Genomic DNA, 26205 nt, shown 5'->3' on the forward strand with positions numbered 1-26205 from the left:
ACCAATAGTAGCTAGACTGTGAGCCATTTTATGTTCCATAGTATAGTATATGTGTACTTTTACATACATTAATGTATTCATGGGTGCAGGTTGACCCAATTCATGCACACACAAGCCTATTATCCATTACACCATGGTGTAAAATGTCCCCATGTGTACGTGTGTGTGTGTGTGTGTGTGTGTGTGTGTGTGTGTGTGTGTCAGCAGGATATTATTGTCATACATTTTGTCATAAATCTAGGCTGCAGGCTGGATGCTCCTCCCGTGTGGCTACGCGGGGCACCTGAAGAGCGATAACACATTTGCAGACTTGGTTGCCATGGTTTCTGCTGAAATATCATTATGCTGATGGGATTCATTACTGTACCGCGACACTATAAGATCTCATAGCAGAGGAGGGTTAGAGTCTTGAGAAACCAGTGTGAGAGAGGAAGACGTTTGGTTCATGGTCGTGTTTAAGGTCCTAAAGCGATTCTGTCACAGTAGGGTTCATGTTTATATTTTATAATACGGGGCAGAGTTTAATATTTCAATTTTTTTTAAATGGATAGTTGTTTATAAATATTTCACTGCATAATAGCTGGTTTGGGTGTTGTAGGTTTTTCCAAAAGGGACAAAGCAAAGTAAGATACAAGGTGATATAACAACAGAAAGCCAAACAGTGAGACCTCAAAACTCAAATTTAAAGCCTGATAAAAACAGTACAATAGATGAAACAATAAAAGCAAATAAAAACCCACACCACCGGGAAGTCATTTAGGATTATTTCAGGTCAATCTGTAATTTCTAGTCTTCTTCAATACAACTTAATTTAGTAACGTATGGTCCATATAGAGTCAAATAGAACATAAAGCAGGTATGATTTAGGGCGCGGCCTTGTGATTGACAGGTCTTGACCACAGTTTGCTGACCTGCATGTATGGAAGCGATGGGGGTTGATGGATGGGTCAAACATGGGATTTTCACCCAGGAGACTCACTTCTCGTATGAAACCAAAAATCAATGCTGAGTTATTTTAAATGATGTGTAGGTATGTTGTCCAGGGACCCTGCCTTCGCCCAATGTCAGCTGGGATCGGCTCCAGCTCCTCATGTCTTACAGCGTAGTTTTGTTTCATTAAATTGTTTCCTCATATTTTTAACACATTACGTGCCACCACCGGAAAATGTGCTGTTAAAGCACTTACTGTTATATTACTCGAAATCCTCGTGGAATTGTGAGTAAAGTGGGCACCAAGTTTTAAAAGGACAAATGTGTGAAATACAAACAGGGATATCTCTAGTTCTGTTCTGCATCAATTGATAACAACATGCATGTGGTGTCAAAAAGTAAAGAGGTTAGCTAAAATAACATCTTCAGAAATAACCTCTTCAGGTCTAGGATTTAATTACATGCAAAACAATGTGTCCTCATAACTGTCGGATCAACATATTTATTGACTTAAAATAACTAAAACTCTCATTTAATTACGATTTCCTTGAAGTTTTGGAAGGATTTTGAAGGATATTCAGGTGATAGAGAAAAAACAAGGAACTTGATTTAAAATCTGTCTGCTTTCACAGAAAATGAAGGACAGGTTTGTGTTTGTGTCGTCAGGAGGAGAAAAAGACACTGAAGTCATTGCCAAGAACATGTAAGACTCTTCATCTTCCTCCCGAGCCTCTCGTTCGCCCTGATATTCCTCATCATCCTCCTCCATTCTACTCCACTCCCATTGTGTTTCGTCATCACCTCCTGTTGTTTCCTAATCTTACTTCTTTCCACATTACTTTTTCTTTGTCCTTCTCGTCATCTTCTCGCACATTTTCTTTTTCCTCTTCGAGCTCTTGTTCTCTCCTTCCTTTCCTTCTTTTCCGCTGCTGCTTATATTTTGTTCTTCTTCTGCTGCTTTTTCTTGCTTCTTCATGAGATTATTGCATTTGTATTTCATATGGAACATATACTTGAAGTATCTGTCAGAAAAATGTAGAACAGTAAAAGATAGAAAAAGAAAATGGAAATACTCATGTGAAGTATAAATACCTTGAAATCATCATTTAGTACAATATGTAATTATCCTCTGATAATGCAGTCATGTGATGTGTGTGTGTGTGTGTGTGTGTGTGTGTGTGTGTGTGTGTGTGTGTGTGTGTGTGTGTGTGTGTGTGTGTGTGTGTGTGTGTGTGTGTGTGTGCAGGCGCAGGCTAACGAAGGTTCACCTGCAGACGCTGATGGAGAGATCAGAGTTTGACAAAATGACGCCCAGAGAGAGAATGAGGCTCCGCAAACTAGAAGCTGCTGACGAGAAGGCAAAGAGACTCAGGTAACACACATACTCATGTACTTATGCACATATCCAAGGTACTTGTACTTTATTTGAGTATCTCTACTTCTTCTCCACACAACTCAGAGGTAAATATAGTATTTACTCCACTACATTTGTCTGACAGTCTTTAATGCTCTTAATAAAATCTATAATTTGCTGATACTTAATTTACACCTGGTATTAACATGTTACCTGGCTAAAAGAAGATGAGTTGAGTTAGGTTGTTTACATCATAAAATATGACCACAGTCATTTGAAGCAGTCGCAAACCTCAAACTTCAAATGTGAAGAAATAATGATATAAAGATGCAGTATTAATAGGATTCATTCATGATTCTAAAAAAAAAAATGTAATTTTTTCTCCCATGAATAAACATGAGAGCTGTGATTGGTGTTGCTGTTGTTCCTGTTGGTTTGTTTAATCCACAGTTTTCTAATCAGGCATTAATATTAAAGTGAAGCTGTTTCCACAGCAGCAGGCATCTCCGTCCGTCCCACGAGACGAAGCAGAATAGAAATCACCATCTCATTCACAACTATATATTCCCCAGTGTGTACATTACAATACATACATTGGTATTTTTGCTCATTGTGATGTAATTTATTGTATTTTCTATTCTTTTCAAACGCTGTTTGTTAAAATCTACACAACCTAAGCTGAAATCTCATCTAGGTCACTAATTATTGATGTACTAATAATACGTACATGTTAGGGTAGGGTATTCTTTATACCCTACATATAACTTTGTGAACAGCTTTCCAGAACCAGATGGATCCAGATCCAGTAAGGTTGCTGCTCAGACTGCCGCTCTGCTGCTTGTGTTCATCAGATCCACCCGTCGCTCCTCCAGAGTCCAAATATGGTCACTTCCTTCACTGGTTGAAAAATCCATGATGGCGATGGCCTAAATATAAAACTTGAGGTCCACAGAACAGTGGGTGACGTCGGAATGACTACGTCCACTTCTCATGTACAGTCTATGGTCTGTCTCTACAGGAAGCTGGCTGAGGAGAAATATGAGGAGATCCACAGCCGCCGCAGAGAACTGAGGAGCCGCCATTTTGAAAAAGTCAGCTTGGATGTTCTGAACGTAAGAAAAGATAAATTTTTTCAATTTAACTACAGTTTTATGGATTTACCCCAAAGACCACAGACTGCTTCTCCTTCTGAATGTATACCGAATGAATCACCTCACAGGTGAATAAGTCCTGAGCGGCTTACAGCCAAACGAACTCCGCTGGGTTTCACCTCAAAATCAATCGATTGACTCTTTTTCCTCCAAACAACAGGACGGAGCCTGTCACAGTCAGTCAATCAGCATCCAGGACCAGTGGTCACCAGATGGGTCCCAGCCCATCCACAGGCAGGATGACGTCGATATGTCAGAGGCCGAGCTACACGGTGAGAAAATCATTGTCTCATACATAATTCTGATACAGTTGTTGAGATATGTGATGGAAGGACGGACAGACAGACAGACTCACTCACTCACTCACTCACTCACTCACTGTGATAAAATGAGTCTCATCCAACAAATTTAATAAAGCGTAATAACTTTTCATCAGTTTGCGTCTCTGCAATAATCCAGAGACATAATGTCTCTCTGGATTATTGCAGCCCATCATGTTCTCCGTCACTGAATAAAACAAGCAGCCAGCATGTAAAAAGTAATGAAATTTAGAGCAGATCTGCAGCAGAGAAGCTCTGTGGAGATTTCTGACTTTGAATAAGTTAATCAGGTGTTTATCTAGAAAATCCTCCGGGAGCTGCTGGATAATAAAAAGGCCATAAGCCATAAATCTCATTAAAATTAGTGTCAGTTCTGACGGATGTTTAAATGAGAGGAAGAACTTCTGAACTTCCGATGCCATCTTGTAATCCGTTGTCCCTGGAAATAAGTTAAGTGTAAGTTTGGCGGAAATTGAAAATAAAGCTATTTTCTGAATGAAAATACATCAGCTAAGCCGTGGAGGAAGTAATTTTCGCTCATCACGCAGTTCAGAGCTAGCACGGGTGGGAGCTAGAGTCCAAAATCGCAAACAGTGGGTTAGCATGGGGCCAACAGCCACACGCTTTCAAAATCGCATTTTTAAACCACTAACATTGCTCAAAACAGCGCCAAACCTCGTCAGCAGCTTGCTCTGGGTGTCTACACATAAAACGAAGCACCAACAACTCAGTTCATGAACCCGAAGTTTATAACAGAAGACAGTTAAGAACACTCACCAATTCTACCCCTGCCAGCTCCTCGCGAAGGATAGTCCGTAAGTGTCGATTACCGAACGCAGCTCTCGTGTTCCCGTGTGAGATCTCGCGTGACATGTATGTGCTTCAGATAAGGCTGCTGTCTTGAACTGATTGGAAGTGTATACAAACTATCCCGACGTTTTTACCCACCGTTATTAACTTATATTTGGCCAAACTGCCACTAATTTAAAAGTATACTCGTTTTATTCTGGGCGAAATCTTCGGTTTCACTTTCACTTTTGCATTGCGTTCGGTAATCAACACTTACGGACTATCCTTCGCGAGGAGCTGGCAGGGGTAGAATTGGTGAGTGTTCTTAACTGTCTTCTGTTATAAACTTCGGGTTCATGAACTGAGTTGTTGATGTTTCGTTTTATGTGTAGACACCCAGAGCAAGCTGCTGACGAGGTTTGGCGCTGTTTTGAGCAATGTTAGTGGTTTAAAAATGCGATTTTGAAAGCGTGTGGCTGTTGGGCCCATGCTAACCCACTGTTTGCGATTTTGGACTCTAGCTCCCACCCGTGCTAGCTCTGAACTGCGTGATGAGCGAAAATTACTTCCTCCACGGCTTAGTTGATGTATTTTCATTCAGAAAATAGCTTTATTTTCAATTTCCGCCAAACTTACACTTTAAGCAAACGTCATTTAGGTGTTCTATGGTCTATTAGTTCCGTTCAACCGGTGACATCAACGAGGGCTGAATGATGGAAACACCACAAGCTGATCAGGACCATGAATCAAATGTTTCAAATGATGCATGTTTAACTGACAAAGGCTTCTAGTGGCTGCAGGAACTCTGTCAGGAGCAAAGCTGGAAACTGCTGAAGTTACAGGATGCTGAAGACTCATGGGCGTCGCCACAATATATTGAGGGGGGTTGGGACCCCCCGCCTTTTAAAAAAAGTTGTTTGGACCCCCCCACATTTTTCATTAAAATATTAGTCCATAATCCATATTAGGTGGTGGAGATTTGAAAGAATTGGGTGGTGTGGACAATTTAAGAAGCTGAAAAAAAGCCTTGTGTAAATTAACAATGCACTCTTAGATTAATATTTAGGCTATCGTGAGTGTATGCCACTATGTGATATTGTGCAAAAGCTTGTTTTGATTCTGTAGTCAGTTGTATAACTACTATTGCAAAGGCTTTACAAAAAATGTTAGTATAACAATGATTGGCATGTTTTATTCTCATTTTCATTTCTAGGAACAAAAGCATTTTCTAAAAACATGTTAGAATTCGCCAGAGTGTGGGAAATTGCATCTACTTAATTCCATAATTCTCCGGGGGAGGACCCCCAGACCCCTTGCCTAAACAGGACCCCCCCACATATGAAATGCTGCTGATGCCCCTGTCAAGACTCCTTTTGGAGTTCCTCAGTTCATCACACTGGCACAGTTCTATGAGGAACTTGGAATAGTTTATCAGGTTCCTTGAGGAACCCTTTCATAAAGCAAATGGATTCGGAACAGATCCAGAACAGATTCCAGAGCCGGACTGCTACTACTACACTACTTCTACTACTACTACTAGTATACTACTATCATACTATCACTACTACAATACTACTACTAGTACTACAATACTCCCACTACTAAACTACTATTATACTACTGCTACTACCTCTGTTACTATTACACTACCATTATACTACTACTATACTACTACCTCTACTACACTATTACTACTACTACTACACGACTACAATACTACCGGTACTACCTCTACTACCACCACTACCACTACTACTACTACTACTAATACTACTAATACTACTAACTAACTAACTATTGTTAACTTAACAAACAAGATTAAATGTGATGATGTGAACACATTACATACATAAATAATATAAAACAAATTTCCCTCATAAACAGCTTGTAGTTTGGGGAAGGTTCCTCTTAAAGGAAGGTTACAACTTCAGTTTAATTTCAAGTTCTCAAGTGTGTTCAAACTTTCATGTCATCTAAATCTCATGTGTGATGCACAACACATTTGTGAAATGAAATCAGAGAATGTTTCATTGGGGCCCTCAGAGAGTTCCCTGGAGGCCTGTTGAAATCCCAAACCCCAGATGAGAGCCACTCATCTGAGATCTAACAGGCCCCATTAAGAAACAATCCTTTGAAGTTAGTTGAGACGTTAACTGTGTGTGAAAGTCACAGCTGGAGAAGGAAAAGTGAACCAGTAGCTCCCGCAGGGAAGTACGCAATAAACTCACAAACACTTGTGATTGACACCTTTTACTTTTTCTGACAATGCAGGTGTGATTCAGATTTTTCAGTATTGAGGGCCATTCCACACAGAAAAGATTGTTGATTTAAAATGTTCACTTTTTGAGAAACGGGTCAGTCTTTTCTTTTCCCTCCAGCAGTCACAAGGTTGAACGTTCCTGTTTGATGCAATCAGCTCAGTGTGACTGAGCAATTCAGACAGTTTGGTTGGACTCAGCATACCAACGGAGGCTTTGAGTGCAGCTGCTGATGAATTTAAAGTCTGAGGGAAACACTGAGGAGCTCTTTTGCTCATTACGGAGTTTATAGACGCGTGATTGCATCAAACTGCTTGGGGACACATGACGAAACCTGAGAGCTGAGTTTGTGCTGCTGCTCAGAAAGATACGCTGAACTGGAGGGAAAAAAAAAAAAAGGTTGGGCAGGAATTAAAATTTAATATCATCATGCAAGAAATTGTTTTTTTCAGTGACTTTAATTCCAAGTTTTCTCGTAAACAGCTTCTAAAACCACCTGCTGGTAGTTTCCCCACACAGAGTTTTCTAATTGGATATATATATATATATTAATGCTTAAATCCTTTTAAAGCCCACATAGAGACAGCTAGTTGAAGAACAGACTTGACTCAGCTGTGATTTGGTGCAGTCTTATTTTAGATTTAGTCTTTCTGCTCCTCAAACAGTTTTCTTGCTCCGGGAGCTTTGACGCGACTCCCAACAGACAGACAGGAAACTCCTCAGAGAGGTTTAAAAGCCTCGGTGGTCTCGCTAAACGTTTTCAGCTCCAACAGAAACAGACACACCTAAGTCTCATTGTGATGTCACAGGGTGCTGCAGCTCAGCCAATCAGCTTCCATTCTGACTCATCTTTATCCCCCTAAGCCCTCGTGATATGCTCAATATGCATTTAAAAATAGTAATTTTAAGGGGGCATATTTTTTATATATATTTCAGAGATTAAGAGGAACAACATGATAAAAAAACTAGTCTGTTTTTGTTCTTCATTCAGTTATTCACCTCGTCTGATCCCAGCCGTGTGATTGGCTGACTGGGGAGGAGGCTCTGTCGGACCCTCAGAGAACCACACAAATTAAACATCCTCCATCTTTAAAACTCTCAGAGCTCATTAACAGAATAATGACATCATTTTCGCCTTTTAAAAGACACAAATTAAAAATCCATCAGGACTAACGTTCATCCATCACCTCTTTATTTGTAAGTTCATTTTATTTCATCTTTAATTTAAGAGGGAAATTTCAGAATCTCGTTTACGAAGAAGCTTCTTCTTCCTCTGGTGTTTTTCTCAGTTACCAAACAGCTTCAGGTGCATCACCACCTCCTTCTGGACAGATCTGATCTGATAATCAGATTTGTGATGCAACCAACAGAATGCGTAAATGGAATAGTATTTTACCTGATACAAGACACTTGAAATTACTTATTTAAATGGGAGAATTAAAGACACCCCTGTTAAAAGTCCAATAAACCCTTATCTTACCTGATCCAGTGTTTTATCTGCTAAACCAGCTGTGTGTGTTCAGGTATCCCAGAGGACCCTCAGGCTGCAGACGTTTATTACAACCAGGACGCCTTCGATTCCTGTTCAGAGGACGAAGAGACAACAACACCTGCAGATACACTTTACCTGTCTGATCCACAGGTGAGTCGAATTCTTCTTAAACTAAATAATCTCTTAAAAAAGCATCTTGGATCAGCTGGAAAATGCATCATCACAAAGCTGAAATGAGGGATGTTCTCACGGGACAGATGATGATCTTAATAAATATGATACATAACTGCAGATTAAACAAGCTACAAAGATGCAACATACAAATAAAAGCAAATACTTTTAATTTATGTAGGTTTTGAATGCAGGACTTTTACTTGCAGTGTAGCATTTTCATACTGTGATATTTTATAATTTTTTAATATAAAATCAAATTATATGTATCATCTGTACTCAGGCAACAAAATGTCCCTGCAATAATATATTTATAATGCAATCCTGATTATATGTACAATGATAATAATGTGAGCAGAGGAGCAAAGATCAGTGTTTGTGTGTTTACACTTCTTCCTCGTTACTATCCAGTGTTAAGTGTACGTCCCTAATGATGAGAGAGCTGTTGACTCGGTGAAAACACAAGCGTAAAGGAAAATAGTCACCACAATGCAAAAAACTGATTTAATTATTCATACCAATGTTTCAGTCTTCATTCGAAAAGGGAGAGATATACATTATGAGAGATGTAACAGATAGTATTAAGGAAACGTAAAAAACCCACCTTTTTTAGAAACCTATTTCAAAAAGATATTATGAACATATTTTGGAAAAAATAATACAAACACATTTTTATGTAGAATAAAAGTTAGTAAGATATTATAAAATGACTTTCTTTTCCACCAGCTCCCTAATTAGGAGTGTGTGTGTGTGTGTGTGTGTGTGTGTGTGTGTGTGTGTGTGTGTGTGTGTGTGTGTGTGTGTGTGTGTGTGTGTGCGCGCATTAGCATTAGCACGGATTAGCATAAAACACTGAGGATTTAGAAGGTGGAGGCTTAGAAGAAGCTTTGAGTTCCGCAGCTGGTTTCATGTTTTAATGTGACGAGAGTTCAGTTTGTGTTTGGGCTCAAATTATCATAATATGATTCTCACACACTGAGTGGAGCCCCCCTAAGTCCTCTAATTAGACACACACACACACACATGCACACACATAAAGGGCGTCCTCCTGACCTGCCATTAACTAACATGCACATTATTAGGAGCTTATTTTCTGTTAAAGGAAAATAAACCAAATAGAGAAGTTATTTTCAGCTGAATGTTAAAATGAATTTAATGAAACAGTCATGGTCTGTTTTTAATTCACAAATCTGCCTCTCAGCAGATAAATTTAATATGTGAACAATGAATCAAACCGTTAAAACATTATTACAACTCCTGAGACATCGGGCAGAAGGAACGAGGGATTAAGAGCACAAACAGCAGCGTTAATGGAGAGATTATTCATGGAGTTTTAAAGTGCTGCAGGGAAGTGCATTTACTTGATTTGAGTATTTCTATTTTACGCTTCTACTCCTAACTACATAACAGGGTAAATATTGTACTATTTACTGCACTTTATTTAATAAATGATAAATATTTTTGCAGATTCATACAAAATATAATCAGCACATGAATGTTATTATCTAATCAACAAGACTTCTTTGATTCCCGATCAAAAATAATGCACAACTGCATTGCATGTAACAGTAACTACACAGCAGTAGAGCAGTGTGGATATATATAATTATATAATTAAAAGGAGCCTTTACCAGCTGCATCGATTGTGACTAATTGGCCCGATCCAGATGGTGGCCACCATGGTGAATGGAACGCTCCAGTGGGTTCTTGATGCTCAAACCTTTAGTTAATTCTTCCAGTTATCGCTTCGCTTACTTCTTCCAGCTGACTGTAGCTGTAGATTAAAGACTGTGGTTTATTTGGCTTTGTCGTTTAATTGAGTTAATCTCTAATCTGTAAGAAGACACTGTGCCCAACCACCTGTGTTTACTTGTAGAGAGGCTGAGAGTGATGGAACACTATGGGACCTTTTTTCATCAAAAATATGCACCGTAGTTAATGTTGGTGGTTGGAATTGTACCATGAATTATACATATGTTTCACTGTTGAAGTATACGACTGTGGAATGACATAATTAGAAAGACGACACACCTGACAGCGTGGTAAGTGAAGCTACGATGTTCTTCATGTGTGTTCGGTACCAGGATGTAACGTTACTCAACAACAGGTCTCGCTCCTTCTTTCTATTCCCAGCTGATAAAAAGAGTCGCTGGATAAAACACATCAGCTAAGAGAAGATTTGTGATAGAACTTGGCTAACTAGCTAGCAAGACAAGCTAACTGAAACTGAGCGGTTTTTACACAGAAGTAAATTATACTATGACAACCCTACAACAAACTTAGACTTTTAACTTGACAAACAATCATAAGTGTAATTCATGGAACAATTCAAACAGGATCTAAAACATATTTGTCTCTCTCTAAGTTATGTAAGAGGAAGGTTAAAACATCAACGCTGCGTTTTGGTCAGGACATAAAACGTGGCCTGGGTTAAAGTCCTGCCCGACCTCCTGCGTACACTGAATTTGTTGCTCTTTGTGCTACATCACCTGACTTCCTCGTTGGCCCCATCATACCTACTACAGCCACTAACGGTCAGAGGTGTCGTGGTCGACCATGTGACCAGATGATAACTGCCTTTCTGAACCTCCTAGTAGGTGTAGCGGGCTCCTTCTGACACATATCTATAAGGCCAATAACGCTGCTCATTCAGTTGGCTAATAACATTCAAAGCAGGTGCCTTTACACGCACACACACAAACACAAACACACCTACACACTCGCACACAAGTCAGATAGCAGCTCTGCATCCCCGAAACGATTTCAGCCAATTTATAACGGCAGGCCGAAGTCCAATATGGAGAGGGAAAGAGCTGATGAGAGTCCAGCAGCTGATGGTTGTGGTGCGTTTGAGGTTCAGAGAAAATAGGGAGGCTCACAGAGATTAAACCTATTTGTCACTGCTGATAGTGATGACAGGAAAAAAGGGGAGAGAAGAAGAGAATAAATGGAGCGAAGCTGGATAATTAGTAGAGCTGAGATGGAACAGAACAGCAGCTCTGAGGCTTTATTTCAGCTCGGAAAGGAAATGTGATGCTCCTATTTCTCTGGTCTGCTTGAAATTATTAACATCCGTGCCAACCTGAATCTTGGTAATAACACCAATTTAAAAAAGAAATTTTATTTTGATATGACCTCACAGATTCAAAAATTGAGTTTCTTTGTGTGGAAATGTCATGTTTAGGAGACAGGGCTGCGTATTTTGTTATCTATTCCTTAGAATGATATGTATATATATGTGTGTGTGTAATTTTGCATTAGCAGTTTTACTTTCGATACAGAAAGTTATGATCATAATCATTTTACACTTTTACTGGAGTAATATTTTAATGCATATTTATTTTTCTACTGTGGTATTAGTACTCCTACTGAAGTAAAATATCGGAGCACTGGGAGAAAAAAATAAAAATAATTGATAGCCTCACAGTTTGAATCTAGTTCCAGATTAGTACAACACTCAGTCCAAACTATATGAACCGAACTCTTCAACTCTCCTCTGGAGAGCAAGAATGAGGAAATTTCATTAACGCATCCCAAGAGGAATCTTCCTCTACAGTTACTGTCACATGACTTCAGTTATACTTCAGTCTGTATTTCATAATAAAACAGAAATAAAAGCCATGAATGTCCATGAGTGAGGGACAGAAACACATAACCTCCCAGTTATTAGAGCTGATGGTAACAATAGAGTTTATTGTCATAGCTGATGAAAAATAATGTTTCTTGTTGGTTCAGTATTTGTGTGAGGAGCCGATGAATGCAAAGTGGCATAGAGAGCCGGAACGACTCAAAGGCAGCCTCGTTTAAATGTGAATTTATTATTTCTATTATGAGTTTTACTATCAGTGCCACTAGTTCGGTGGTGGCACAGTTAAAGTAGATGTAGTTTCACTAAAAGTGAACGCACAGGTGATTGTAATGTCGATATTCTGATCATTTTTTTTGTGTTTGGGTTTAAAATAATCAGTTTTAAGGCAGATCAAATCAATCAATAATCATAATTAAATCAATTAAGATGATCAAAACAACCCTTAACATTGAGGGATACAATCAATTATAGTCATTACGGAGAATAATATTGCAGAGGTTTTTATTTCCGTCCTCAGTTGAGTGAGCTGGAGGCCATGATGAAGCACATGCAGAAAGTTCTGGAAGAGGAGTTGAGTGGTGAGTATACATAAGAAATGATAAAACTCTTGTGTGCTTGTCTTTGAATGAAGCTCAAGGTTTTTCGCCGTTACGTTACGTTCCCATGATGCTTTGTGCTCTCTGTGTAAAGTGCAATCCTTTTCTATCAGCAGGAGGACATATGTAATGTACCTGGTATCTAATTTAAAGGGACAACTACACACAGCTGGCAATAAACCCTTTGAATCTTTCCTTGAATCTTTGACTCTCCAGGTGATGAACAGTCCTTCAGTTAGCAGTTAACTGTCAGCGGCGCAAATCTCAATTCAATTTTATTCATAGTGTCATATCAAACAAAAGTTACCTCAGGACACTTCACACATAGAGCGGGGCTAGAACTCAACCGCTGTGACTCCCTTTCTGCTTTCTGCCACTCTACATAGAATCCAGGAATCAAACCATCAAAGCGTACACTGAGGAGCCCAGTTTTCATGACAGGACGTGTATCCCCGCCGTCTCCATCCTTTAGATACTTTACCTTCCTGAGTGTTCTCCTCCTCTCAGTCTTCAGTTCCTGTTGGCTTAGTTCAGTCACAAGCCGTCCACTGCTGTGAAACCTGCTCGTCTCGCTTCACTGAACTCAGAACAGAAGAAGAAGAAAAACGGAACAGTTCAGTTGGAGATGAATGCGCAGAATGCATAATGTGCATTTTTACCCCACGAACTCCAGATTTCTTCTTCTTTTATCGCGGCCAATGAAAGTCTAAACTTCCTATATCAGTTTGAAAGTAAAAGCCCGCCAGGAAAGAACATCTGGAAGGCTTTTATCGTGAAACATCTGTGCGGGAATTGATGGTACCTTGACAGCGATTTCAAAAAACAAAAAAGTAGAAATAATTCTAATGAATTCATGAGAACAGTATTACGGTTAAACAGGCCATGAATGTTGTTTCACTGATGGAAATGAACCCTGTGCTGACTCTATCAAGTGAAAGAACAGGTACTCAGAAATGTAGAGTTTGAAATTGCTGTTTGACAAACTAATCATTCTGCTCCAGTTTAATGGAAATGTGTAATTTACATGGAAATCAAACTGACACATTTGATATGTTTTGGGGTCTGACATTTAAATTCATTCAGTTGGTTCTGTCACTTTTATATTAAGTGACCTGAGGTTGAAAAATGTTAAATTACAACTGAAGCACACTCTGGATTTGTGAATATGAATTAAAGCATGTTGGTGTGAATATGAATGAATGCACTCATGTATGTACACATTTCTTCATGCATCTGCTGGTTGTTATGGTTACACGTTTAATGAAGAAGCCTCAGACAGTCTTATCTTTCAGTCCTGTTAGTAGTGAAGGATGAGCAAGTTTCTGGTGCTGGATCAGATGTCTCACAGTGTCTGTTATGAGGGATGAACCCTTCATCAGACTGTTATTTCCATGTGCACTGGGACAATTTGCAGCCAAGCGTGAATCGTTTGGGTTGAGGGTCGGTGACTCAAAGTCTGAGGACATTGTTGGATTGCTTCCTGCAGGTTGGGAGACATCTGCTGCCTCAAGTGAAGAAGCTATCCCAGGGTCTTGTCCATGAATTTACATCAACCCGCATAAAGACACCGTTAGAAATAATCGTTTTCTGTGATAAAAACTGAGTTTTCGTGTAAATTAGAGGCCAAACCGCGTGGAAATATCTGCGTTTGGACAGTTAAATTGAAGGGTTAAGTGGCAGTGGAAAACCAGTTGACCCTGCCCCAGCCACTCCCCCTCATCAGCTCACAGGTGCTCCACATCATCAATCAGACTCTACATAAGCCTCTCCTGCTCTCTCTTTCATTGTCAAATTGTTCTTTGCCTCTGATGCAAGACTCTGCAGCACTCACCATCAGTTTGATTTCCTGGGTGCATCCATCCATCCATCCATCCATCCATCCATCCATTGTCCTCCGCTTAGGCAGATTTGCAGGGGGAACCAGGCTTATGAGGGAATCTCAGACGTCCCTCTCCCCAGAAACGCTTTCCAGCTCCTTCTTTGGCGTTCACAATTAGATGGGCAGTATAATCCCTCCAGCAGCAAACCACCTGTCCATCTCACAATCCATTTTTCCCTCACTTGTGAACAAGCCCCCAAGATACTTGAACTCCCCCGCTTGGGGCAGCGACTCACTCCCAACCCGGAGGGTGCAGCCCACCAGTTTCCAGCAGAGAACCAGTTTGGTTAAGTTAAGGTTATTTTAGCAGACCAGGCTGCCCGTTAAAGTGGTCTTCACGTGACGGAACAGAAATGAGTCGTTTTCTGCCACTTTGCATTTAATCCAATCAATGGATTATCTCATCAGACCCATGTAAACTAGAGGCAGACGCCACATATGAAGACAGCAGTGTTATTGCAACTGTCTATCTGAGTTTCTGCAGTTTGGTAGTGTTTTCGGGGAAGAAAAGAAAGTAGGTGGAATGTCAGTTGAAGTGGAAGTGTGCCCACTGACAGCTGTTGAAATGATAATAGCAGGGTCAGATCGAAAATCGTTCAGTGAGTTTAGTTCACTGGAATAATGGGTGAAAACAGTGTTCAGTGTCGAGTGAAGATGTCCACCAGAATTCGGGTTTGTACTTTTCATGCGAAGTTAATGACCCCTAAAGAAGTATCTCTGTGGTCGTCACCTCGTTAACAATCAGAGCTCATTAAGATGCACAGCTTGTTACATCTCAGAGTCTCTTATAATCAAGACCCTCGTTAAAACTCAGAGCTCATTAAGATTCAAAGCTTGTTGAGACTCCTAACCTGTTGAGACTCTAAATGACTTTAAAAACCCACACCTTTAGTTTTCAGAATGGCTTTCTGCAGCCTGCTCTGTGTGTGTGTGTGTGTGTGTGTGTGTGTGTGTGTGTGTGTGTGTGTGTGTGTGTGTGTGTGTGTGTGTGTGTGTGTGTGTGTGTGTGAGTGTGAGTGATATGCTGCCATTATAATCCCATTAGATCACCTCCACAGACTCCACTGCTCTTAGTAATGAAGGCAGAGCTGCTCATGCATGAAGAAAGAGGAGATAATAAGTTGCTGAGCTCTACAGAGCTTTATATACAATGGATTTTAAATAAAATATAAAATGTTCTGTCTGTAAACCAGGAGACCCAGCGGAGCCCGAATCCCCTCAGGGGCCCCCGATGTTCAACAGCAGCCTGCTGGAGACCAGAATTCAACACCTGAGAGAGGGAGTCTGACGGGATTTTATTTTGTAGTTCTATTGAGCAGAAGTCTCTAACTGCCCAAAAACCTGCAGAATCTTTGGGAACCATGTCCAGTTTCCTTTGATTATTATTATTTATTTATTTATTTTTTGGCTCATGTACAGAATCAAGAAAAAAAAGGACTAAAGACAGAAGCTGATGATGTTTAATTAACTCTCCCTTTTCTTTGAGTTCAAAGTCTTCTAAATGTCCTTGTGGGTGCGTCTGTGTTTCTCCGGATCAATAGAGGTTTAGTCCTTCCCTTCTGCTTCCACCACAGGGAACTTTTTTCATAAAAGCTATGTACGGTAGTCAACGGTGATAAACAAATTATTTTATCCTGTTTTAATTGGACCATGAACTACACAAATGATGTGTATTAATTGAAAAGATAATAAACATTAAAAATAAGGTCTGACACAGGAAGGGGCAGGAATTAGCCTCTCTATTAACAGTTGTCTTTTGCCTCTTCATTTATTGATATAAAATGAAGATTCGGCAAATATTAGCTTTTGGATAACGGATTAGATTTGTTTCTTAATCATTTTTAAATGAGCATGTCAAGTCCAACTCTCTTACAAAATGATGTACCCATACAACTAAATGTTATTGAATTATGTTTTAGGGGAATCTATTTTTAACATATGGTTAACGTAAATAAAAAAACAAAACAAATGTAGCAAAACAACTTTGTTCCGAGTTTGCCTTAAATGACTGTTTCTTTAAGTTATTGCCGTAAATTAAAAAATAAGTCAACGTTAATTTTTAGTTACATTGTAGTCTCCTGGGTGAAAGTCCTGTGTTTGAAATTTTAGAAAAATATGTTTCCCTTCACAAATGCAGTGTCATTGTATGCATTTTTTAGGAGACAGGGCAGTTTTAATTGCCTCCCTTGTGCAGCATCTTTTGTTCATCAGCCTCCACAGAAGTTCACTGAACCAGGATACATTATTTTTAGATTTTTAACTGGACCCTCACATTAAAACTCTGAGTAGAAGTCTTACAGCCGTAGTCAGAGGAGAGAACATCGCTTAAGTTGTTGGATCTTTGTCTTGGTTGCTTGATTTGTCAGCTTTCTCACAAATTGGGTTAGTCTATGATCTGATAAATCAGTGATTACATTTTTTTTTATTATTACTGCTTTGTTAGTACATGTCAGATCAGAGTTTTGCAATTCTTGTTTCTCTGAGATTATCTTTTTGTTTTTTCTCTCACATTGAAATCAGCAGAATGAATTCTTTGTTGGGATGGAACTCTTTCAAGACTGCTGTGAGTTGATCAAAGACCATACAGTAATGTCATCTGCAGACGTTTGCCTATAAAAGACGTCATTTGTTGGGGAAAGATTATTTTCATGCTGCCATTGTTACCTGCTTTGAAAACCACATGTTTATGTCTGTCAGATAATAAAGGAGCCCTCCTCCTTTAGATCTTATCTAAAACGTTGATATCTGAGCAACATAAATACTCCATTTCATTGCTCTTTGCAGTAAAGCTTCTGATGTCCAAATGTCAACCAAATACTTTCCTTGGTTTCAGCTTCAGGCCCTTTTAAAACTTTGGCATGATTGACAGTTTGGACAATTTTAAATAACCTTGGCTTCCTCACTGCAGGTTTTGAACACAGCGGTGTCTGCGGCAGACTTGATGAGAGAGATGGAAGACTTGTCGAGGTCTCCACAGTACAGCAGTGAAAAGTTATCTATATAAGAAATGCCTGGTGTTATCAAAGTTAAGGCTGTAGAGGGAGAAGCCCGACTCAGAAAGTTCATGTTGGCACCCGAGGAGTCCAGGATGAATAGATCGATCAGAACCGATGTTCTGCAGAGTTTCAAGCGCAGCTGTACATCTCCAGAGCCACATGAACAGGACACCAGCTGCTGGACTGGTAGTTGGGTCATGTAGCTGCCGCAGGACGGAAGAAGAGATTCACTAAAGCTGGCTTAGTCAAAATAAATCCTAAAGTCACTGCATCCTTCGGGATCAATAAAGTATCTATCTATCTATCTATCTATCTATCTATCTATCTATCTATCTATCTATCTATCTATCTATCTATCTATCTATCTATCTATCTATCTATCTATCTATCTATCTATCTATCTATCTATCTATCTATCTATCGTTACAGTATCAGGAGAGAAACCAAACATCAGAGCTGTAGAAACGATTACATTTCATGATTTTTTGTTGTTGATTGTCTGTCAACTTTGAAAGACGGGTCTTTTAGGACGCAGTAAGTGTGTTTGTTTGTTTATGAATGCTGTCTTTCTGGTTAAACAAAAAATATTTGACTCTTTAACTAAAAGGTCTGTCTCTGAAGGGTCCTTTCCAGGTGATGTGATGGTTTCATCACAATGATGTAGGCTCCAGCTTCTTTTTAACCTGTTTGACATCCTGGATAGAAACATTTAAAAAGCCATGATTAGATAGTATTCATGCAGATTGAAGCAGAGTTAACAGTGTGGGCCCTTGCTCTGTTAATGGCGAAGCAGCAGTAGGGGGCGGGGCTTAGCTAGGGGTCAAATGTGGTGGCAATTCTCTGTAGGAGTGTAAACTGACCAGTGATTGGCAGGCAATGCTGCAGGAAGTAGCAGCAGTAGTCCAAAAAGCATATTGTACAACGAACGGCCTCCTCCACGCAACAGCGTTGGGCCGTCTCCTCTCAGCGACCACACAGTCGACCTTAACTTTGCTGTGCCACAGCATTCTTCTTCTGCCGAGTTTCTTCTTTCGGCTTGAGGAATCAGCTCAGACATAAGCCGCGTCTCTAAGCCAGCGTCTTTGAAAGTTTAATTTCAAATAATCCAATTATTCCAGACAAAGGAGTTGCCTGAAGCAGCAGCGCGTCGACCCGCGTGGATCAGACTGTGATATGAACCAGATTCAGTTTGTTTGTTCAGATTAAAATGAAAGAAAGCAGCGAAAACAAACACACACGGCAGAGAGACAACAATAAAACACAAAGGTCTTTTAATAACAGCTGGAACAAACTGAGAAAATTCAACATGTCAGCAAACACAAACTACAGTAGAAACTCCATCGTCCTCATCAGCTCCCACCTGTAACAGGTGTGAGAAGGTTAATCCAATGAATGAAGGTACACAGATGTAAAAGTAGGATGAAAGCAGAAGAAGACTCAAATGTTAATACATGATTTCATACATGAAACATGAAGAGCTGAAAACCTTCCTCATATGAATACATGGAACATTTTCATCATGTTCTCCACACGGTTGGTTGACTGGAGCTGTTTATGCATATTAATACACATACACACACATGTGTTGCAATGTCATAGAAAATGAGAAAGTGGTTTCACACCATCCTTCAGGAAAAGAACAAGAACAGGGTCATAAATAGCAATAAACAGAGAGTTGTGTCTGAAAACTAAATATTCCAATTGTATGGGCAAGAGTGTATATTGCCAGAATTTCTTGGTGTGAGAACAAAACCGTTGCTGAATATAAATCAAAGACACATTTTCATTATGAGGAAGCATCCAGACCTTGTTGGTGGAAACAAGCATCCATGCACGTTTAATTTATCGTGATTTTCTGGTAATTCAATTAAAATGTGCATTTAACTTGGACTTGACATTGCTCTGCACATGGTATTTGCTGAAAAAAAAATGAAAGCATAGAATAACACCAGAATCATCCTTACACAATACGGCTCTCAAAACGGCAAATGCTGAGCCGGTGGCTTGCAGCTAACAGTACATCAATGGCAACAGTGCTGGCAGAGCTGTGTTTTTGATTATCAGATGTAACAAATGAAAGCAGTGCAGAGCAGCAGCCATGAGGTATCCGGGAGGGCACGCTCTCGAAACTAAAAGGGCCGCGGCCCACCGGCTACGTCAACAAAGCAGGGAGGAGATCTGATAACACACACAGAGGGAGAGTCATTTCTGCGCTATAGAGAGGCTTAGTCACACCGTTCCAGACATTATTTGGGGGAAATGATGTATGGCTGTCAACGGGGAGACAAAAACTCTTTCCACAATGATAACTCCCTTTGTTTGTTTGTCCCTACTGTTGTTTTTAAATGTGCTATACAAATAAAGTTCATTTAATTTGACTTGGCTCATTACAATTTTATATCCACCACTTCATTGACAAGTTACACTCTGCACTAAAACCTGGAATATGGAATAAAACCAGCTACTCATCTCATCTGCCCACCAACAGTCCAATTGATAGCTTCATAGCAGCTGACGAGTCCCTTTGGTACGACTCCTGTTGTTGTTAAGTGTGCTATACACATAAAGTTGACTTATGTATTACAAAGTGTGGACAGCTATTGCAGTTCTCAGTGTTTTGAGTTACTCACAGTATAGAACTACCACATAGGCCCTAGAGGTGCTGGTGGACCAGGAGACTAATGTTAACAGGACGCCACCTCTTCCCCAGCGCATACAAAAAATTATAATTATAAATTCCAAAAAATTAAAATACAAAATACATCTTGTGGTCAATAACAGGGTTACTGCCCCAAACATTACTACTGCAGGCAGTAATAACGTCAGTAACATTTCATTTCGACACAATAACTACAACAATAGAATCACACGAGAAGTTTAAAAGCCTCATCAGAACATTATCACAAAGCAGAGGAACACAGGTAACATCTCTCTACTTCCCACCTTCATAAACACATCACTGGAAACAGCCACGCATTATGTAGCTACGTAACCTGTGGGTTGCAACAATAAAAAATGGAAAATTTAATTAGGGCCATTTACTACGACAAAAAGCTCGGGCACGACCCACTCAATTATGAGTTCAGGTGGCTACGTAAATCTGGAATTTACGTGCAGCGCCGTGACAGAAGGATGGCCACGGCAGGAATAAACACAGGATTGTGTTAGTTAGTGGAGCCAGATGTTCGGTGTGGAATAGAAGGAGCGAATAAACATTGACATATTGTTTTTTTTTTTATTTTAGGAACCTTAATGTATGGAAAATAAAATATAACTTACATTTTTACATGTTTTTAGGGAGGGAGCTTGTGTCCTTTTCTGGAGCGTCACCCTGAGCTCCCCCGTAATTTGAACCATGGTAACATCAACCACACAAACACAGCTGCTCAGTGGGAATTAAAGGCTGTCAGCTCCTCATAAGAGGAGGAGGAGGAGGAGGAGGAGGAGGAGGAAGAGGAAGAGGAGGAGGGAAGAAGAATAGAGATTCAAACAGTTCAGTGTTTAGTTTCAGCTGCTGTTGTGTTGTTGTGGTTGGATGTCTGAGTCAAGCTTTGAAGTTCTCTTAAGGAAAAATGCCTCAAGTCTCCAAACTCCCCAAAGTGTTTTCGTCTTCACCTATCATTATCTTGTTGTTCAAAAATGATCATCCGTTTGGACTTTCGACAGAAAAAAAACAACAAGACTTTAAAACCTTCAGCAGACGAGGTTGTTTTTTTAAAAATTTGGTCAATCAAACTGCAGTTTCGTCTGCAGTTTGATCCTTATCGATATGGCAAATAATGTGATATTGATTTTAGAGGGATTAAGTCAGTCTCTCATTTCTGGTCAACACATTTTGCTGTAATATTCATCTGTCACTGGTGGCTTTAATCAACTCTGGCTAATCATAATACTAATAATGCATTCAATTTAAACTTATCAAAAAACAATTTGCTTCACCTACATCTTACTAATCCAAAATTTAAATTACATAATTTTTTTTTTACAACATTCAAAGCTGCGAAATCAGCAGGCATAAAAGATACAAAATATGACAGATTTACTTGAAACTCTAAACAGCTGATTATTCGTATCACTGCATCATAGGTGACGATGAGAGGTTTCCCTCGTCCCTCCAAAAAACAGGAACACGAAGACAGAAGTTAGGATGGATTCCAACCGTCTGGAAGTTCCTCCTGCATCTACAATCATCCGTGGGTCTCTGGAGGACAGAAAGACAGGAGGAAGGCGATGTTGATGGCAGACCTGAAAGCTGCTGTCTGTCACAGTGAGAGGACGAACAACAAACACCAGTTTACCTGCTGACAGCAGCTGAAACAGAGTCAAACACCTGCGACGGACCGAGACAAACAGAAAGGAGGCCAGCCATCCTGATCTTCACCCTGTCAGACACAACACCTCCCCTTGGCGGAGGAGGAGGGGAGGAGGTGATGTGGAGTCAAACAGCCCAAATATCTTGAGATAGATTCAGCAGGTTGACAGTCAAAACTGTTGTCATGTTTACTACAGGGAGGAAACAAACACACACACACTTCTTCTCTCCATGTGATCGTGAGGACATTTTTTCAACAAGTGAGCATATTTAAGAAATCTGAGGCCATCTTTGGAAGTGAATACATATCTGGATAGCTTGGATATTCTTTGTAATTTGGGGGCATTTTTGGTGAAAGGTGACATTTTTGGCAAGTTTTTTTGGAACATGAGGACATATTTGGGTAAGTGAGGACATCTGTGGAAAGTAGGCAAATTCTTTGGAAACAATCCCGACCCACTCCTGGGACCGAACAACAATCCTGACCCACTCCTGGGACAGGGCAACAATCCTGACCCACTCCTGGGACAGGACGACAATCCTGACCCAATCCTGGGACCGAACAACAATCCTGACCCAATCCTGGGACTGAACAACAATCCTGACCCACTCCTGGGACCAGACAACAATCCTGACCCACTCCTGGGACCGGACAACAATCCTGACCCACTGCTGGGGCCGAAAAACAATCCTGACCCACTCCTGGGACAGGACAACAATCCTGACCCACTCCTGGGACCGAACAACAATCCTGACACACTCCTGGGACCGGACAACAATCCTGACCCACTCCTGGGACCAAACAACAATCCTGACCCACTCCTGGGACCGGACAACAAACCTGACCCACTCCTGGAACCGAACAACAATCCTGACCCACTCCTGGGACCCAACAACAACCCTGACCCACTCCTGAGACAGGACAACAATCCTGACCCACTCCTGGGTCAGGACAACAATCCTGACCCACTCCTGGGACCGGACAACAATCCTGACCCAAATAAATAAAGGCTTTAAAATTCAGACTTTTACAGGGTGATTATTTATAGGTTACAATCAATTCACAAAAACATGGGATTCATCAAGGTAAGAACATGAATGCGAATATTTCTGCAATTTAAGTTCACTTCAGGAATCCAACATAGACTTTTGATGAAACTTCTTTCAGAAAAAAATTAATAATGATGTAGGAAGATATGGCTGAATGAGGCCCATTCTTTGGAAAGTGAGGACATTTTTGGTTAATGGGGCCATTTTTTGACAAGTGGGGATAAAGAACTAAGGACATTTTTTTAGGAAGTGAGGATGTTTCTGACGTGAGGACATTGCAGCAGATTGAGGACATTTAAGACAACTAGGGATACTTTTTACACGTGAGGACATTTTTAGTAGTCAAGTCTAGAATTCCAAATACACATATCATTGTCCGTCCTGCTGAGCCATCAATCAGATACACTGTTTACAAAAAACAGCAGGTCACATGGTGAAACATATGTAAACTAGACAACCTGCTGCTGTGAATCCATCTGACTTCACTTTCAAATTCTGTCTGAGCTGAAATCCTGCTGAGCGCCTGCGGGTCGAATCAGGCCATCTAGTAGTTTACAGTTAACAGTTGATTTTCTGTGTCTTTTGCTCAGTTTGCAGATTTAAAAGAAACATAACACTGATTGTCCTGAGAGGGGCACAACAGTGTTTTCCAAAAATGGATTTTTTTGTATAATGGAATAGAAATGTATCGTGTTAAATAATGTGACAGAGCAGTCGAGTTGGAAAAAGACCAATTCGATACCAACAAAGAATAGTCAAAACAAAAAACAATTTAAAAAATGCTGTTAAAAAACGATTTGTGTGGGTGGAAATTGCAAAATGGCCACCCTGTCTCCTACAAAATGACATTAACGTACAACTGTACGTCTCCCAGTAAAATTCTTGAAACTAATTTAGGACACGTCAAGAGCAAATGTAATCCACGGCACAATACACTTCCCTTCAAATGTAATTCACAGTGCAGTTTAATTTGTGGGGGAATGTAATGTTCAGGAGACTGGGTTTAAAATCTAATTCTAAGTTACAAGTTCACAGATGTATTGCACTTTAGGCTGACGGCTCTAGAGAAATGACAGCTGGAGTTGTTGCTTCAAACGGTTAAAAATGACCTTCAGCGTATTTTTATCCTTTGCCCAAAGAAGCAGAACGTCTGGCTGAATGGATGGAAGTGTCTTAATGTGACACCAGAGACCATAATTCATGTCTGTCTCCCTGCTGCTTTATTTTCAAAACTTATGGCAGAATATTAAAATCTCCGTGTGTCCTCCCTGCAGGTCTACCTGCAGACGTCTTCCAGAAGCTGTAAAGAACCTGGAGGAGGCCGGACTGCGTGACGACGGCGGCGTCTCGGAGGTGCGCCACACCTGGAGGACAAACCTGCTGATAGTCTGCAGGTGGACTAGCTGCTGCTATGAAAAAGAGCTGCAGACAGTGAGACAGCTGCACGAGGACAGACAGACTGACTAGATCTGAGGAGGAACCAGATGTGTTGTATGAAAGGTAAACTGAACTGTATTAAAAGTGTATAGGTGCCAATGACTTCATCCTCCGTTAGCTCTACTTCTACCAGCTGCAACATTAAAGTAATGAACACATGAATGCAACAATAACTCTTATCCAATAAATGTGCCAGGCTGCATCGTGAGTGGTATTACCACTTTAACTGAAGTAAAAGCTCTGAGTACTCCTTCCACCTGTGACAGATGAATAACTCACTGATTCCAGAACAGCAGACTGATATCTGTAGACAGCCAGTGTAACAGGAGCTAAACACCTGACTGAACAGAGTACCAGTAGAAGAAGAAAAGTAGGTCAGCAAACACAAGCCGAGAGCCCAGATCAGCGATTCACTACTCAGGCTCAGGAGGCAAGTCAGTCACATTTAGAAACAACAGTTGACCCAAAGGGCTTTCCAGGAGGGCAGAATTTGTGACCTGCCTCTCCACAGGTATACACAGTTACACATAAAAGGCAATAAACAGGATGTTTTGGGATAATAATACTATCAATTAAAAGTAAAAATGAAATATGTAGTTTGGAAAAATGGAATAAAACCAACAGATTTAAAGCCAGTAAGAGGAAGTATCGTGAAATGTTTTAAAAAAAAGTTTTTATGTTTAGTGACCTGACTCACTCATGCTAGATCGTGTTGTGTTTACATCTTTACCCTGTTGTTGCGTGTCGCCATTTCTTGAGTGTGAATCTGCAGTGGTTACAGTTTTTTTATCAGATATAAAGAGATTCCTGACAGCATGAAGCTTCCTGCTGAGATCTCAGCTGACTGAAGGTAAAACGGGCTGCAGCTGAGATTTGTGGTTAGTCTCCAACAGTTTGTGTGGTCGCTCGGAGCGATCGTGATCTCCGTTTAATCTGATGGTTCAGACAAATCCCGTTCGTCTTACTCCGGTCCGTTTAATAATAGAAGGAGACGTCTTCTGTGAGCTTTAAATATTCTCAAAACCTGTTCATCAACATTTTCAGTTTGCTTGTATATTTAGATGGAAACCAGTGAGCTGTCTGCAGGTTAGAGGTGTTTGCAGTTCAAGCTGAGTGACTGAAATGTTTGCTGACATGTTGCTGTGAGAGGTTGTAAAATCGCAAAGTGGTCTTTTAAATGCCTGATAACGATGGAAGCGACTGATTAGGATTTAATGAGATGGAAGTCAGTAAATGCTAATGAGACCTCTGATGTAATGAGGTGTATTAGCATTTTAAAGATGGCAACAAGAAAAGTATGAATGATTATCATTGCTCAGGGAGGAAGCGTTAACTCTGACCCTGAAAACATCTTGATTTATACGAAGAGGAAATTAAATTAAATGGAAACAAGACTGAGGATTTGAGATTTATCAAACAGATGAGGAATGGAGGATTTTTTGGGGAGGATTTAGCTCACACTAAAACAATGAGGCTTTTTCTCTTGAGGCTGTAATTAGCTTCCAGCTGGAGGATTCCTCAGAGGATGAGCTTCAGTCCTGGAGAGACTAAAGCCTCCCTGACCGAGAGGAGGACCACTAAACTACCAGAATAAATCAGGTCGGAGAAAAGTCGACTTATTAGGGTCTCGGTATCTTTTAGAAAAAGACATTTCAAGTCAAATCTTTCTACATTGAAACAGGAAGCTGTTCCTATCTCATTCTAAGCTTCCAATTTCCCATTTCTACTTATAAAAGTTTCTTCTACACTACATTCACTCCATTCACACACACACACTGATGGCAGAGGAGCCGCCTGCCTATCAGGACGATGCCACCATCTAATTTTAAAAACTCCAATCAGAAAATGAATAAACAGAGACATCATTTATCTTAGTAAACA

The 26205-nt window shown here is 40.2% G+C and overlaps 1 protein-coding gene across 4 annotated transcripts in view; it reads left to right on the top strand.

Moving 5' to 3' along the window:
- The window catches only part of nek11 (NIMA-related kinase 11), a 39940-nt gene extending 15686 nt beyond the window's left edge, over positions 1–24254 (top strand). Inside the window, exons 9-15 of one of the 4 annotated variants that reach the window (XR_014598284.1) lie at positions 1563–1633; positions 2177–2302; positions 3303–3396; positions 3596–3707; positions 8312–8444; positions 12572–12632; positions 24162–24197. Coding sequence is in view for 2 of the 4 variants with exons in the window: in XM_084026543.1 (XP_083882669.1) it covers positions 1563–1633; positions 2177–2302; positions 3303–3396; positions 3596–3707; positions 8326–8444; positions 12572–12632; positions 15723–15817 (678 nt within the window). In the remaining 2 variants the exon portion in view is untranslated. Of the gene's footprint in view, positions 1–1562; positions 1634–2176; positions 2303–3302; positions 3397–3595; positions 3708–8311; positions 8445–12571; positions 12633–15722; positions 16330–24161 lie in introns of those variants that run through there. The other 3 variants (XR_014598285.1, XM_084026544.1, XM_084026543.1) reach the window with 3 other exon arrangements.
- Positions 24255–26205: the final 1951 nt, after the last annotated feature.

The sequence above is a fragment of the Eutrigla gurnardus genome (assembly GCF_963514095.1).
Source record: "Eutrigla gurnardus genome assembly, chromosome: 14".
Classification (NCBI taxonomy): domain Eukaryota; kingdom Metazoa; phylum Chordata; class Actinopteri; order Perciformes; family Triglidae; genus Eutrigla; species Eutrigla gurnardus.